The 17,305-nt window shown below is 34.9% G+C and overlaps 1 protein-coding gene across 8 annotated transcripts in view; it reads left to right on the plus strand.

Moving 5' to 3' along the window:
• The window catches only part of NXPE3 (neurexophilin and PC-esterase domain family member 3), a 46,325-nt gene extending 33,477 nt beyond the window's left edge, over nucleotides 1-12,848 (plus strand). For all 8 annotated transcript variants that reach the window (XM_074214392.1, XM_074214400.1, XM_074214394.1 and 5 more), the window contains 2 exons: nucleotides 3,897-4,103; nucleotides 9,439-12,848. In XM_074214392.1, the coding sequence (XP_074070493.1) occupies nucleotides 3,897-4,103; nucleotides 9,439-9,989 (758 nt within the window). In that variant the 3' untranslated portion in view covers nucleotides 9,990-12,848. The remainder of the gene's footprint in view (nucleotides 1-3,896; nucleotides 4,104-9,438) is intronic.
• Nucleotides 12,849-17,305: the final 4,457 nt, after the last annotated feature.

Raw genomic sequence — 17,305 nt, forward strand, 5'->3', positions numbered from 1 at the left:
ACAGAGGTCCTAGTACTACTTGCTTCCCTTTATCCATGTCTTGATCAGGTTACATAGATAATTTTCTAGTATACACCCGAAGTTGTCATGCTTGTGACAAAACTATTGCTTGTATTTTTGTCTTCCTGCTTAATCTCAATAGCAAAATTTATCTTTGTGCTGGAACCTTATAAATGGTAACTTAGTAATGGTTTGAGCAGAGAACTGTTTTTTTTTTTTTTTAAGTTTTTGCAAGGCAATGGGGTTAAGTGGCTTGCCCAAGGCCACACAGCTAGGTAATTATTTAGTGTCTGATGCCGGATTTGAGCTCAGGTACTCCTGACTCCAGGGCCAGTGTTCTATCCACTATGCCACCTAGCTGCCCCCAGAGTAGAGAACTTTTAAAAAGAAAAAAAAGCAACTTAACTTTTTAAAGGCAAGATGGACCTCTGTCTTTTTTTATTTTTATCTCTCTAAACACAGATTCTTAAAATTTCTCAAATTTTATTTTATAGTAGGATCTGCATTGTCTTTCTCTGCTCTTTCCCCTCTCTCAACTGTTAAGAAAGCAAGAAAAACAAAACCCAATATGAACATGGATAGCCAAGCAGAATAAAATTTCACATTGGTCCTGTCCAAAACACAGTCTTATTCATCACTTAGAATTAATTTAGTTAATAAATTTACCTCTGCAGAAATACTTAAAATACAGAATACTGATTTTTTTCTTCCACAAAATACATTTATCTAATTTCAGGTATATTATGTGTTAGATGGGATTTTGGGGAATAACTTAGAAACTTAACTATTACTTAAAAACTAGGTGGCTTAGTGAATAGAGCATCAGACCTGGAGTCAAGAGGTCTCAAGTTCAAATTAAACCTCTGATATTTTATTAGCCCTATGACCCTGAGCAAGTCATTTAACCCTGATTACTTTAAAAACCTTACTCTGGGAAGTTTTCTCAGTTCTAAACTGAATTCTGAGTTCTAATTGAATCACTACCCATTGTAATTGAATCAAACCTTCAGTTTGCATCCAGAATATGACTCCTCCATCAGATGACCATAGGGGGGCAATGTAGACATATGTTTTCCCTTTTTGGTTTTTGTCACATCCCTTAAGAATGAATGTCATGTACAGTAATTTGATTTGCTTTGCTTTTCTGACCCTTATTGGTTGCTCTCTCTCCTGATGGTATCTATAGAACACATGAGGATGGTTTGAATCTCAAGTAGTTATTTTCTCTTCAGAGTGTACAATTTCTTACTTTACAAGGAGTCTCAGACATTACTTAACTTCAAGTGTTTACTTGTCCTGCTTATCGTTTTCTTCCTCATTCAATCTTCCACCTCTTTACCTCACATCATAGATCAGGATTTCCTTCTATTTATTCAATTTATTTTTCTTCTTTGTTTTTACTCTATTAATGTCTATTTTCTTGACTTTCTCAAGGAAAATTTCTCAAGCTAGTATGTTCAATTGTTTTTGATTGGCAACTTTCTATACAAAGTCTAGTGCAAAGACATTTTAATCTATAGAACCTGAGAACTGATAGGATATAGGCCATCCCTGAAAAATATTCTCTCTAATGTTTCTTCTAGTTACAATATTCCAAGATCCTTTGAGTCTGTCTTCTGGGACTCTTGTTGAAATATTTCTAAATTGTGACTAGATATCCTGACTTTCCTTGAAGGAAACATCGAATGTATTCTAAGATTCAAATCAAAAGTGAATGAGATAGAGGGCTGAGAGGATGAAGGGAAGGGAGAGCATATTATATCATATTGTTTTTTGCCATGTTTTACTGCAAATCACAGCATATACATATTTATATAGACATATGCATAAGCATACCTATATATGCATATGCAGGTTATTAAAGCATACTAAACTTCTTTTAAAAGTAATGTCGTATTTTCTGTTTTTATTTAGTCTTCTTTAAAGACTTCTGTCCCACCAGAATAGAAAACCTTTTTTCAAAAGATAATCAGTATCGTCATCTGACTTCCTCTTAACATTGAATTGAAATACAGTGTGAAATACAGAATTTTTAGTAACAATGCCTCTGATACATAACAGAAAAAAAAGTCTTATTCTTGAATAATGCCTCCAGTTAACCTATGTGAAACTTAGATGCGTGATTTATAAACTTAGATTTTGAGTCCTTGAAAAATTGTCATGTATCTAAGGAGAATGTTTATATAATATTTGTCCTTCATTTTCGAAGAAGATCATGACATCAAGCTGATGCCATGAGAAACATATGAATTGGATTTGAGTGAGGGATTGCTGTGCTAAGTCACCAACCTTACTTTCTCAACTCCAGAGCCAACTGGGTCCAGTGGCCAGATATGGATCAGGACAACTAGAGATAGCTCTGGATATGAGGCAGTCAGGGTTAAGTGACTTACCCAAAGTCACCTAGCTAGTAAGAGTCAAGTGTCTGAAGTAGGATTCGAGTTTTTGTCATCCTGACTCCAAGGTCGGTGCTCTATCCCTGCACCCCCTAGTCGCCCTACAGAATATACTAAGAGTTTTAGATATTAGTTTAGCAGTTATACATTTTTATTTTCAAAATATATTGAAATTTAACCGTTTCATATTCCCCTTCAGTCATCTGAAACTAGAAACTTACTTGGCTTTAGTTAGGGAAATTTTCTGAAAGGGGTCACCTGATCTGGACCTTGAGGGATGAGTATGATATAAAAAGGCAGAGATGGAGGGAGGAGGAAAGATATAACATAAAGCTGGATGAGCAAAGAGAGGAAAGCATGAGATAGATATTGTGAGGGCAGAAATAGTTTCTCAGTACAATGAAATTAGTTGTAAAGACAGGTTGAGAAATAGATTGTGGAGGGTCTTGAATATCACACTAAGGAATTTAAGTATATTTGATGAGTTTTTTGGTTTGTTTTTGTAAGGCAATGGAATTAAATGACTTGCCCAAGGTCGTACAGCTAGGTAATTAAAGTGTCTGAGGTTGGATTTGAACTCAGGTCCTCCTGACTCTAGGGCTGGTGCTCTATTCACTGCATCCTAACTGCCCCTATTGAATGAGTTTTTAAGTATTTTGAGCAGTGGAGTGATATGATCTTTCCCATCCACCAAAAGGACCAATATGTATGGTGTATGTATATGTATGTGTGTATATATATGTGTGTGTATGTATGTTTGTATAAAATATTGGACATGGATGAACTACTAGAGACCTCTTTATGCTGTCATCACTGATTTACTATGGATTAGTTATATCATTCCTTTGTGATTTATAAAGTGCCTGTATTTATAAAGTGTCTGTATATAAAGGGCTGTATTTATAAAGTGCCTGTATAAGTTGGCATCTGCCTCTGGTGAGAAATGAAGCAGTGCCTGTCAACTGTTTTAAATCTGATGCTTATATTCACATAATTAATTCTTTTGATCTTCTTCCATTTCCTTTGAACATAATGAAAATGTCAGGTGGCTAGGTGGAGCAGTGGAAAGAGCACCAGCCTTAGAGTCAGGAGTACCTGAGTTCAAATCCAGCCTCTGACACTTAATAATTACCTAGCTGTGTGGCCTTGGGCAAGCCAGTTAACCCCATTTACCTTGCAAAAACCTTAATTAAAAAAAAAAAGAGTAGATCATAATGAGAATGTCCATACCCAGAGGAAAAATTCAGCTACTTTAATCTTCCTTTCTCCCCAGAACATCGTCATAGTCATCTCACAGCTGTAATGTCTGTTAAATCCAATACTCTGTGCAATACAGAGTTTTCTGTGTGTCCCTGAACAAAGTCGGGGGGGGGGGTTCTATTAGGTGTTACAGCAGAAATAAAAAGTTACACGTACACTGGTACATTAATGTCATCACACTGGGAATTTTTTTGTTCTGATTTCTAGGAGATTTTCAAGAATTTTCTTTTGTCTTTCCAGAAGCAAATGACCCCGAATCCTCTCAAAGCTTGGAACACTTTCCTTCTGGTTATTATTACAAAAACCAATGGAGGCCTAGAATGTTCAAGATGCACCAGTTTAATGAACCTGACAACATTACAGAATGCTTAAAAGGAAAAATGATTTATTTATTTGGTGACTCTACCATAAGGCAGTGGTTTGATTATCTCATTACATTTGTTCCAGGTTGGTACTTTAGTTTTTCTAACAAGTAATTCTGAGATATAGGACATAATTGTACTTATGTTCAAGTGTTTGTGGGAGGGATAGGGCTCATGTAGACTAGAAAGGTGCTGACTTTCTCCCCACCCCCCACCCCCAGAGAAGTGGGGAACTATAGGTACAGAATTTTATGCATTCTGTCAGAAGAGATTGGTGTCTTATTTGGTTTTGCTTAACTGATGTTCTTTGACACAGGAGAAAGAGAAGAGAGTATTGGAAGTGATTATGATGTAAAAACAAAAGGCATCAATAAAAAGTTTAAAAAGTCAGATAATAGTTGGCAGGTGTTAGTTCAAGAAAAATGTTTGGCAGCTGATGTTACTTGGGGAAAATACAATATTGTGCAGAAAACTGTGGGCTATGAGTCAGAGAGATCAGGATTCTGCCACTAGCTAGATCTGAGATCTTGAAAAGGTCAGTTTCTTCCTTCTTGAAATGAGGGGACTGAATGAAATAATAAGAATAATATTAGTTTCTCACATGAATATTATTTTCTATTGAATATGAATGCTTTTCTCCTAACTGTTGTGGTGGGGAAGGTTGGGGGGAGGGTCAGGGTAGTAACCTGCTTCTGGTGCAGTGGATTCCTCAGATCCAGAGCTTTTAAACAAACAATCCTTTTACTAAAATCATTCCAATATCTGCAAGATAGAAAGAATTTTCAAGGTACTTTTAAAAACAGTCCAAAAGGAAAGAATAAATAAAAACTACTGGCAAGGAAAGTAAGAAAGAGTCAGTAAGGAGGTTCCCTGGGGTCTCAAGAGCTCTTTGCCAAAGTCTTAAAAGTCCCTTTCACACTTCTGTTTTTTAAAGGATCTATCATTAGATGTCAGATTAGTCCATCTGGCAGCAAAGTTATGCCTAATTGCCCCAGGTTTGAAATTACAACTTTCTTACTTACAATTTCCTTTTTGGTGTCAGTGTCATGAGAGTATACCCAATTTCTGCCCCACAAAAATAACCCTGTGAGATAGTGGGTGGTATTATCCTCATTTTACAAGTGAAGAAACTGAGGCTTAAAAATGTTAGATGATTTACTCAAGGTTATAGCCAGTAAATGGCAGTCAGGATGGGAATTCAAACTTTCAGGCTCCAGGTCCCATACTCTTTCTTTTGTAATCCATTGCCTCTAAAATGATCTCTGATCCAAGTTTCTATGATTCAATCATGCAAAAATGTTGGCACTTCCTGTTGCTTCTTCTAGAGCTTTGATTGGTTCACTTCCTAGCTTTACTTGGGAAGCAGGTAGGTAGCAAAAAGCTCTTACATTAGATTGCTTAGTGAAGTGCCTTAGGGGTGCTTAATAAATGTTTACTGATTGATCGATTGATCATGGGTGGTGGTGATAAAATAAAACTCTCAGTATAACACACCATGACTATGCTCTCTCTCTTTTTCAACTTCAGACCAGCTAGGGGTAGGAATAACATGCTAGAGAAAGATTTCTGGCTTCTGCATTTTACTAGAGACCCCAAAGCATCTAACTGAGATCAGGGCTAGACATAGTAATTTTATTTATTTGCCAGCCATAATTTTTTTTCCTTCTTGCCTCATGGTATATTGGGTGGGTGGAAACCCTGCCCCCCATTAAGTAAAATGCTAAATGGGTTTGGAGAATACTGTGTGTGTAGAGCATAAACATGGAAATAGATTGAGGGTATATCAAAAATACCAATCCAAGGTTAGTTCTGAACCTCTTTCTAGTTTGATTTGTATAGTTTCCACTTAATTTATTTACATCAGAATATTTTTTGAAATAGGCATACTCTCTGTTGCTTGAGGGAAAAAAAAGCTACAATTACTAATTTATTTTTACAAAGGGAAGGAAGAAGTAGATGCTACCATAAAAGGAGAAAGAAACTAGGGTTTTTTTTTTAAACAGTGATACAACTAGTCTAGTTTCATAGAGCACAAAATTAAGAGTTCTGAGCTGGGGAAAACTCCTCCCCATTTTCCCTCTCACATTCATTCACTTAATCAATCACTAATCACTTTTCCCTCTCAATTCTCTATCTGAAACCTCTCTTACATCTGTCTTTTCCACTCCATTGGTACCATCACAGATCAGCCTCTCAATCTCACTTGGATTATTGCAACTCTCCTTCCTGGTTTCCCTTTCCTCACTCTCATCTTTTTCTAATCCACTCAACATACAGATTCTCTTTTTCCTCCTAAAATGGATCAGAGAAGGAAATGACAAGAATGTCAACATCTGATTGGTTTTATTACACTGCTTTTATTCCTCTTTCTCTTGCATACTTTGTCACAAGGATTGTCTTACAGGGCAGAGAGGCTTATTCAAAAAAGAAAGTGATATCAAATTAAGTGTCTGAGATGGGATTTGAACCCAGCTACTCCTGACTCCAAGGCCGGTGCTGTATTCACTGCACCACCTAGTTTCCTCATAGCACCTCCTTTGAGGACTATATGTCTCCCTCCACCTAGAATAGGTACTATTTGTTGAATGAATGAAAACATAAATAAATAAATAAATGTTATCTATACTAGAAGTTTGTTTATAGTACAGTTGACAGGTCTGAACAAAGTAAATTGTCACAGCCCAGGCTGAGTTAGGGAGGTTATGGCTGCTTAGCCTTTAACTTTCTTCTAAAACTGTTTAGTCTTTTCTGATGACTGAAAGGCATCAGAATTGTCTTTATTGGTTTCACATCTTATAGCTACCAATTGTTAAGTTGGTAAAACCTTGAGCAGCTAGGTGGTACGTTGGATAGAGCAAAACTGGCTGATACACTTTCCTTTTACTAACTATATGAACTTGAACAAGTTACTTAAGCCTGACATCCTGATTCATATCTGGCTACTGGACCCAGGTGACTCCTGAGGAGAACGTGATGTTGATGACTTAATAACAGCATCCCTTCACTTAAATCCAATTCACTTGCTTGTCATAGCATCACTTCCCTGATGTCAAGGTCTTCTTCCAGAACAAAGGATTAACAACTTCATCAGGTAAAGAAAGCCTAACCCTGGTAATCAGACAAGTTCCACTCAGAAGGAACAATGGGATTTGTTGGTTTTGGAGGATTTCAGTTTTTATTCCTTTTAAGTTTTGCTGGAAGTTAGACAGTACTGAATTAAGTGGGAGTTTTAAGAGAGGCCAAGTATTGTCTAAGACAACATTTTTTAAACTAATTTGGGCATAGTACACTGCTGGGCTTGATATTGACTTAATGAATACTGATCCTGGGAGATTATGAGAGTATGGAAGATTCCACAATCAAAGGGGGTACCTGGGTAATTTTGAGAGCATAATAGAGAAAATTAATCTTATTTTCAGTGATCCCTCCAAATTGATGTAAGCACTAAATGTTGTTAACATGTGCCCCCTCTTAAATGTATAAGACAAAACACCTAGGATTGCGAATTACAAAAAGCAATATTTAAATGCAATTATCAAAATGTATTAAAACACTGAGAAATTCACTGACCCCCAGCTAAGAACTGTATTTAGGGATACAGGAGAAGAGTTTGTTATCTCTAAGGGCTGGGGACATCTGAGGTTTTGAAAAGGAGCTAGAATGTGAACTGGACTGTGACAAAAGGGTAGCGTTTAGATAATGAAACTGGAAGGAGGAAAGTATTTTTTTGTTGTTGTTAGGAACAAAAAAAAATTCTTTTAGGTATTACTGTGGTTAGCAGATGGTAAGGGAGAGAGAGATTAGCAGCAACAACAGCACTTGCCAAGAGTGGATAAGCAGTAAGGAAAGGTATAGGAGCATGAGAGTTTATCTGGGGAATCTGAACTGGCCTCCCAAAAGAAGACAAGTAGAAAGCATGCCTTTTCCTTTCGGAGTTGCTTGAGATACAGATTTCTCTTTAAGGAGATTGACCTGGCCATAGAATGAAATTAACAGATGAAAGAACTGTTTTTGCTTCCTGGTTCCATTTTCTTTTTTCTTTATTAGTTTTTTATTTTGATATCACTTTCTTTTTTGAATAAGCCCCTCTGCCCTGTAAGACAATCCTTGTGACAAAGTATGCAAAAGAAAGAGGAATAAAAGCAGTGTAATAAAACCAATTAGATATTGACCATGTTGGCCAGTATATGCAGTAGTCCATATCCATAGTCCCTCATCTTTGCAATTGAAGGGAAGGAGGTCCATTTTCTTGACCATTTTCAGGGGCTAAACTTAGTATTTATAGTAACATAACATTCAGTTTCATTTTTTATTCATTTGCATTATTTGTAATGATTGTGTGTATTATTTTCCTGGCTCTGTTTATTTCATTCTGTATCTTCTTTGCTTCTCTGAATTCATCATATTAATTATATTTTATGAAGTAGTAATATTCCACTACATTAATTTACCACAATTTGTTTACCACTTTTATATTTTCCTTTATTTTCAATTCAATGGGCAGCTCCTTAGGATTTACTGTGTTTCAAGCACTAATTCTCTGCATGTTCTTAATACTAGTGCATTTCCTCTGCAGATTATTTCTGATTTATTCTAGATTTGTCTTGTTTCTACAAAGCTGTATGCATATTTTCTCCCCCAATAGATTGTGAGCTTCTTGAAAGCAGAGACTATCTTTTGCCTTTCTTTGTTTCCCTAGTACTTAGAAATAGTACATACTTAATAAATACTTGTTGACTGATTGATTCATTTAAATTTTGCTTCTTGGGAGAAATAAAAGTTTCTTGAATAAAGTGATCACCTAATACAACAAGATTTCTTGGTCTGATGAATAGTTACACTAAGCTTTGCTTCTACCCCCCCCCCCCCCCCCCCCCCCAAGGAGCCATGGATGCAGAAAACCTTAGTAATCACATTTCTGGCAATTGAACTTTTCTTTTTAAACCAAGTTTAGTCTCAACTGTACTAGAGTAATAAGGTAATAGGTTTAAAGAACTGTAAGGAACTTCAGAGGTTTATTGTTGTTACCAGTCCACTGATTTCTTTTTTACATATAAGGAAACTGAGGCTCATATAAGTCACATGAATCACCCAAGGAAACATAGGTAATAAGTGGCAGAACTGGTATTTCAAAGCAGGTTGTTTCATTCCAAATCAAAAGCTATTTCAACTATACCACCTGGGCAAAGTATTTTATTCTTCCATTTCCTTTGTAAATAAATGTATACTATTTCAATTACATCAAAGTTCATCTAAACAAAACCCTTCTTCCTTACACTTTAGAGGCTCCTGGTTGATAACTTTTATTTTGTTTTCATTCAGATAGCTATTCTTTGATTCCTTTATTTAGGTAAGTAGGATAAGGTAGAAAAATATTTTATTTTTATCATTGAACTTTTTTATGCAAATATATGTTTCAGATTTGGTGGAGTTTAACATGGGCAGTCCTAAAAATGTGGGTCCCTACCTCGCAGTGGATTTGAAACACAACATTTTGCTACGGTACCGCTGTCATGGGCCTCCCATCCGATTCACTACTGTCTTAAGCAGCGAGCTGCACTATGTGGCCAACGAACTGAACAGAATTGTGGGAGGGAGGAGCACCGTGGTGGCCATAGCCATATGGTCTCACTTCAGTACCTTCCCCTTAGAAGTTTACATCCGGAGGCTAAGGAACATTCGCCGTGCAATTGTTCGCCTCTTAGACCGGAGCCCAAAGACTGTGGTAGTTATTCGAACGGCCAACGTCCAGGAACTGGGGCCCGAGGTTAGCCTTTTCAACAGTGACTGGTTCTCCTTTCAGCTTGACACCATTCTCAGGAAGATGTTCTCTGGCATAGGCGTATACTTAGTGGATGCTTGGGAGATGACACTTGCACACTACTTGCCGCACAAACTGCATCCAGATGTAGTAATTGTCAAGAACCAGCTTGACATGTTCTTATCTTTTGTGTGTCCAGCAAAGACTTAGCTTTGTCTTTTGGGGAGTCCTTCTAGGGTGATTGTTGGCATTAAATCATGTGAAAAGTATTTTGTATTTGTGTTCATATAGTTCCTGGGTTTGTCTTGGCAAGTAGACTCCCAAATATTTTATATTGTCTATAATTATTTTAAATGAAATTTCTCTTCTATTTCTTGCTGCTAGATTTTATTGGAAAAATATAAAAATGTTGATGATTTATGGGGGCTTATTTTATAATCTTGCAACTTTGCTAAAGTTGTTTATTATTTCAACTAGTTTTTAGTTTATTCTCTAGGATTCTTTAAATATATCAACATATATCTGTAAAGAGTGATATTTTGTTTCCTTATTGCCTATTCTAATTCCTTCATTGTTTTTCTTCTCCACCTATTGCTAAAGTTAACATTTCTAGTACAATACTGAATAATAATTGAATGATAATGGGTATTCTTGTTTTATTCCTTGATCTTCTTGGGAATGCTTCTAGCTTATCCATATTATAGATAATGCTTGTTGATGGTTTTAGATAGATACTACTTATCATTTTAAAGAATGCTCCATTTATTCCTATGGGCTCTGGTGTTTCTGCTGTGATAATCTGATTTTTGTTGATTTTCTTATTGATATAATCACTTATACTAATAGTTTTTCTATTTTTGGGGGGGGCATTTACAGGGCAATGGGATTAAGTGACTTGCTCAAGATATACAACTAAGTATGTATTATATGTCTGAGGCTGGATTTGAACTCAGATCCTCTTGATTCCAGGACTGGTACTCTATCTGTTGTGCCTCCTAGCTGCCCCTGCTTTGCTTGTTTTCCCAAATGGTTTATATAGTATTGGAATTAATTGTTCTTTAAATATTGGTAAAATTCACTTATAAATCCATATGGCCATAGGGATTTTTTCTTAGAGAGTTCATTGATGCCTTCTCCAATTTCTTTTTCTGAAATGGGGTTATTTAAGTATTCTATTTCCTCTTCTGTTAATCTGGAAATTTATATTTTTTAAAAAAATGTTCATACATTTCACTGATTGTCAGACCTGTTGACATACAGTTGGGCAAATTAGCTCTGAATTATTCCTTTAATTTTTTCTTCATTGATGTTATCATCATCTTTTTCATTTTTGATACTGGTAATTTGATTTTCTTTCTCTTTTTAAATCAAATTAACCAAGGGTTTATCTATTTTGTTGGGTTTTTTTTCATAAAACCATATCTTAATTTTATTTATTTATTTGTGTTGTTTTCTTGCTTTCACTTTTTAAAATCTCATCTTTGTTTTTTCAGGATTTCCAATTTTGGGGTATTTTTTTGGTTAGTTTTCTAACATTTTTAGATGCATGTCTCAGCTCTTTAGATGCATGATCTGCTCTTTTCCTATATTATTGATGTAAGCATCTATAGAAATAAATTTTTCCCTACATACTGCTTTGGCTGCATCCAAAAAGTGTTGATATGTTGTCTTATAATTTTTATTCTCTTTGATGAAATTATTATTTCTATAATTTGGTCTTTGACCCACTCAAAGTATATTTATTTATTTTTAATTAAATTTTAATCTATTTTTCAAGACCTTCAATTAAATGCAATTTTTACTGTATTATGATTTGAAAATGCCTTTCTTTGTTTCCCTAGTACTTAGAAATAGTAGATACTTAATAAATACTTGTTGACTGATTGATTCATTTAAAACATTAAAAACATTAAAAAACTAATAAAGAAAAAGGAAAATGGAACCAGGAAGCAAAAGATATGGCAAAAGATAGTCTCTGCCATTTTCCTTTCCATTCTCATTCAGTTTTCTCCAGAGGTCTATCATATTTAACTTTTCTAAAATTTCACTTCCCTCCTTAACTTCTTCCTTGTTTATTTTTTTTATTATACTTCTCTAGTTTTAAGAGAGGGAAAGTTGAGGTCTCCTACTATCGTAATTGACCTGTCTATTTCCTCCTAAAACTCATTTAACTTCTTTAGAAATTTGAATGCTATTCCATTTGGTGTATTTATGTTTAGTGTTGAAATTTCTTCATTGTCTATGATATCTTTTAGCAAGATATGGTTTCCTTCTCTGTCTCTTATAATTAGATCTATTTTTGCTTTTGCTTTGTCTGGGATCATGATTACTACCCTTGATTTTTTTTTAACTTCAACTTGAAGCATACTGTATTCTGCTCTTGCCTTTTATCTTTATTCTGTGTGTTTCTCAACTTCAAATGTGTTTCTTATAAAGAACATATTATAGAATTCTGGTTTTTAATCCACTTTGCTACCTTTTTCCTTTTTGAGAAACTTCATCCCATTCACAGTCATAATTACTGAGTATTTCCCTCTATCCCATTTCTCCCTTACTATTTTTTTGTTGCTCTCGCTAGTGTTTTGCTTTTGATCATCACCTCCCTCAATCTGCTTTCCCCTCTCCCCACCTCCTTGACTTGTCCCTCTCTCCTCCTACTTTCCTCTAAGGTAAGATAGATTTCTATACCCAACTGTATGTTACTCCCTTTTTGAGTTGGTATTAAATTGAATGAGAATTTCCTATTTATCCTTCCCTCTGTATGGAAACTACAGCTGGAGAAATTACTTAAAAGGCTCTATTCTACATATTAGCTTTACATGTTAGTAAGGAGAGAGTTTTGATAAATTCAGGTTATAATTCATACCATCTTAACTTTGGGAATACTATCTTAAAGTAATGGCAATAATGTCACAAGTATCCATTCATCATATCAACATTGTGACCAAAGAGAAGGGTTCTTAACTGTGTTTGAGTGTTTGTGTGTGTGTGTGTGTGTGTGTGTGTGTGTGTGTGTGTGTGTGTGTGTCCATTCTCAGAATACTGGTTTTAAGTATAGAGAATAAAATACCTTAAGATTATAAAGGAAACCAATTATTCAGAAAGTTAACAAAATATAAAAGTCACTGGCCTCAAGTTATGAACCCCTGCCAAGAGGATTTGTTTAAAAAGCTTCTTCTGCAGAGGACTTCTGTTCTTGAGTATAAACTGGTCTGGGTGTTGAACAGACAATTTTGTTTGCAAAAGGAGTATTTCTAATCTTAGCATCAGGGATAGTTGAGCACCTCTGAATGAAATGAATGAATGTTATTCTCCAGTATCTTTGAAGGTTAGGCTTAGAATTGATTTCTATGTCTTCTCTGCACTGGAGAATATTGAACTGCATTGTGTTGGGAGATCCTCTTCTTGATCTCTTAGTAAAATGCCTTGAAAAAGCCATTATGCTCAGCCAAAATTTTATTTAAAGATCTCTTAAATAAGAAAAAATATATAATATTTTCTGCTTTTGTGTTATATAGGATATATTATTATCAAAGAACCAAAGTAAAAGAAAGTTAATGATGTGAAGGCAGTGATTGTAAAACAAATACTCTAAATTGATGTGTGTACTGTGTGATTGTGTCTAATTTAATAGATTCAGTTAAATTTATCACAGTAGTTTACTCAACAAATGACCAATGTTGGCTATTTGTTATTAATATTTACAATTTTAAATTATTTTTAAGATTGACCCATTCCATAAAGAAAGTTAATGATTCACATATAGGTTGTGGTGACAAATTCCATAGATTTCAAATACTGTTTATTTTTAATTATTACTATCATTTTGGATGCCATATTGAAGTTTGAAGCTATAGTCTCTTTTGAGGTAGAATATTTAATGTGCCTAGCATATACCTATCTTCTGTCATCTGGCAATAAAAGACTGCTATTTCAGCTTATTACTAGTTGGGTTTTTTAAATCATTGACTCATATGAATTATAACTGATGTATACTGACTTTTTAACTTAATGAGATTAAACTCATTTGGGACTAGTCACCTTCTGGGCTTTGTCCTTTAAATGCTATGAAAGATAGACCATCTCTTACAGTCAGCAATATAGTATGCCTGGGGGAAAGGTCAATAAATAATCAAGCCAAGGAACTGATAGTGAAAATAGAATGATTATGTAAAGATTTGGAAATAATCTCTGACATTCATTATCATACTACTTATAATTTTGCATTTAAAAGATATGAACAAACTAGAGAGAATACATAAAATAGTTATTTAGTTAAATTAAAACTTGGATAATAATAGCTGATAGTGGTTTTGGATTTGCAAAGTGATTTATTATTTTTTCTGAATAGGTCTTAGGAAGAAAGACTAGAGATATGAAAATCAGTAGAGTTAAAAAAAGTGATTTAATTATTAGTGCATATGAAGAGGGTGCTACTGATTAATTTCTCTGCTAAAAACTATGTAAAAGGATTTAAATAAAAAAATGTACTTAAATCAGAAGAGACTTCAATTAGAATTTCCTTAAGCTAGCATATTAAAAATGTTTTTATGGCAATTAGAATTTCCTTAAGCTAGCATATTAAAAATTTTTTTTATGGCAATGGAGTTAAGTGACTTGCCCAAAGTCACACAGGCAATTATGCCTCTGAGGGCAGATTTGAGCTCAGGTCCTCTTGACTTCAGGGCCAGTGCTCTATTCACTGCACCACCTAGCTGCCCCCAGGCTAGCATGGTTTTACGAATCAACATATATTTTATTTTTAAAATTAAAAAAAAAATTAATGCTACCTATTTGATTTTTTCATCATCTTTATTTCTAAATATACTTTCTCCCAATGATCCATTTCTTATAATGCAAGACACAACATGGAAACAATTATGAACAAACAAATTTTATTCAGGATAAATGGCAATCTTCAACAGAAGGAATTAAAGACACTGGAATTAAAGTGGTTTGGAAAAGGCTTCCTATAGAAGGTGGGATTTTAGTTGGCATTTGAAGGAAGCCAGGAGAAGAGGGAGAGAATCCCAAGAAGAGGAAACAGCCCATAAAAATGCCTTGCGTTAGGAGATGGAATGTCTTGCATCACTAGGTAGTCCTTGTGCAAATAATTTTCCAAGTTATGCTTACTTCATTCTTTATCAGTTCATGTACATCTTCAAAATAGTCTTAAATCATGACTCAAAGAGATTTATTTTGACTTAAAGGCTCTTTGATTTAGTGAGAAATAACATTGGAATGGATTTGGTATCTTTCCCTGAAAAGATTTCAGGTGAAAGTAGACTTTGTACTGTCTCTCTGGGATCATTTAGATATTCACTTGCTACTCCTGATGCACCTACTCCTTTATTTTTTAACTCAATACAGGTTCTGTGATATCAGGCCTCAGAAATTTGACTACTTCCAATTTCTTCAGTTATTAAAAGTATAGGTCATAGTTCACAGGAATTTAAAGATCTGAGTTGTGAGCCTAAGTTTTACCACCACCTGTGTATCCTTAGGTATGTTATCCTATTCAGGACTCAGCTTTCTCTTTTCCTAGATAAAGGGATTGGACTAGATGAAATCTAAAGGGCTTTCAAGTTTTAACATTTTATGACTCCAGTGTTTTTTTTTAACCACTAAAAGGAAAATTGTGAAAAAAATACAAATTCAAAGAATATAGCTTAAGCTGTTATGTAAACATTGAAAATATGAGTTTTTCAAGTATATATTTCTCAAACTATTTTGGAAAAAAATCTGTTTTATGTCCTTTAAATCAATATACTGAAGTATGGAATAACTGACTTGGTATCACATAAAGACAGAAATGATATTAGAACTGAGAGAACTACCAGGACTGAGAGGCCCCTGTTATAAAGCATCTTTTCTATTGTCTTGTTTTTGATACTTGAAATTCTTTTTTTTAAGCTTTTTTTTGCAAGACAATGGGGTTAAGTGACTTGCCCAAGGTCACACAGCTAGGTAATTAGTAAATGTCTGAGGTCACATTTGAACTCAGGACCTCCTGACTCCAGGGCCGGTGCTCTATTCACTGTGCCACCTAGCTGTCCCTGATACTTGAAATTCTAACCTATGGAACTGTGGTTAACATCGATCTCTCCCAGTTAGTATAAAATAGATATACTCCTGGTAGAGGTAAATATATAATTAATAGCCCTTTAGTACAAATTAGTTTTGATTCCCCCCACCCTCCTTTCAGAAGAGGGAGGATACAAGAAGAAGGAGGGAAGGGGTTGTGTTAAGGAGGGCATATTAAAGGGTTATGGGGGACAGCAAAGACAAACTGTTCCTCCTGGACAATTTATCCCATTGACCAAGAGTGCAACTGACATATTTTTTATTAAAAAAGTGAAAACAGTTTAATCCATTTTTGCTTCAAAATTCCTGGGCTAAACAGGAAACTGGCCCATTTCAAGTATAAAGGAAGCCTCAGTAAGCCACTCCTGATGACCATTTCTATTCGAGGACACAGCATCATTTCCTGTGTGGTTACAAAGCCTGATTGCAACATGAAAAAGACCCTCTCTCCATCCTTAAGAAAAAGGGGAAAATGCAAAATATATTACAATGTCAAGCCCTCCCCAACACCTCTTCTTTACTCTCCAAAAGAAAAAAAAAGAAAGCAGTGAAACAAATTTAGCAAGAAATCCTTTCCTAGGTCTAATGTATTAGCAAAATTAAGCCCCAATTGTTATTACTTTGAAAAATGGGTTCTATTGAAGAACATGATTTTTATGTGTTTCATAAATAGGATTACTGATTTCTGGATGACTTGCTTAAAAAGTTCTTGGCTAGGGACAGCTAGGTGGTGCAGTGGATAGAGCACCAGCCCTGGAGTCAGGAGTACCTCAGTTCAAATCTGGCCTCAGACACTTAATAATACCTGTGTGGCCTTGGGCAAGCCACTTAATCCCATTGCTTTATCAAAAAAAAAACCCTAAAAAAAAGTTCTTGGCTGTCTACTTTTTAACCTCCCTCAGTTTCAATTTCCTATATGTAAACTGGGAAAAGTAAAATAGCTCCTATTTCATAGTGTTGTCATGAAGAACAAATGAGATAAAGGGAAGAGAAGAGAATAAGCATTTCTATGACTTTTCTGTGCCAAACACTGTGTTCAACATGTTTACAAATATTAATTCATTTGATCCTTTGAGCTATTCTGATTCCCATTTTACAGATGAGAAAACCTAGGCAAACAGAGAATAAGTGACTTGTCTTGGGTCCTAGAGTTAGTAAGTGTCTGAGCTTGGATTTGAGGTTAGATCTTCCTGACTCTGAGTCCAATGTTCTATGTACTGATTGTACCCCCTATAACATATGTGAAGATAATATGTGAAAAGTACTTTCCAAACCTTAAAACTTTATATAAAGGCTAATTATTTTTACTATTATTATTGTCAGTTAAGGCAAACAAGGTCATTAACCTTTCTTCACAGTTGATTTTTTTTTTTTGGTAACCCTATGCAGAAAGTGTCTCCCAGAGGCTGCCTCAAAAATTATGTACAGAATAATGAAACTCA

This window comes from Macrotis lagotis, chromosome 1, assembly GCF_037893015.1.
Source record: "Macrotis lagotis isolate mMagLag1 chromosome 1, bilby.v1.9.chrom.fasta, whole genome shotgun sequence".
NCBI lineage: Eukaryota > Metazoa > Chordata > Mammalia > Peramelemorphia > Peramelidae > Macrotis > Macrotis lagotis.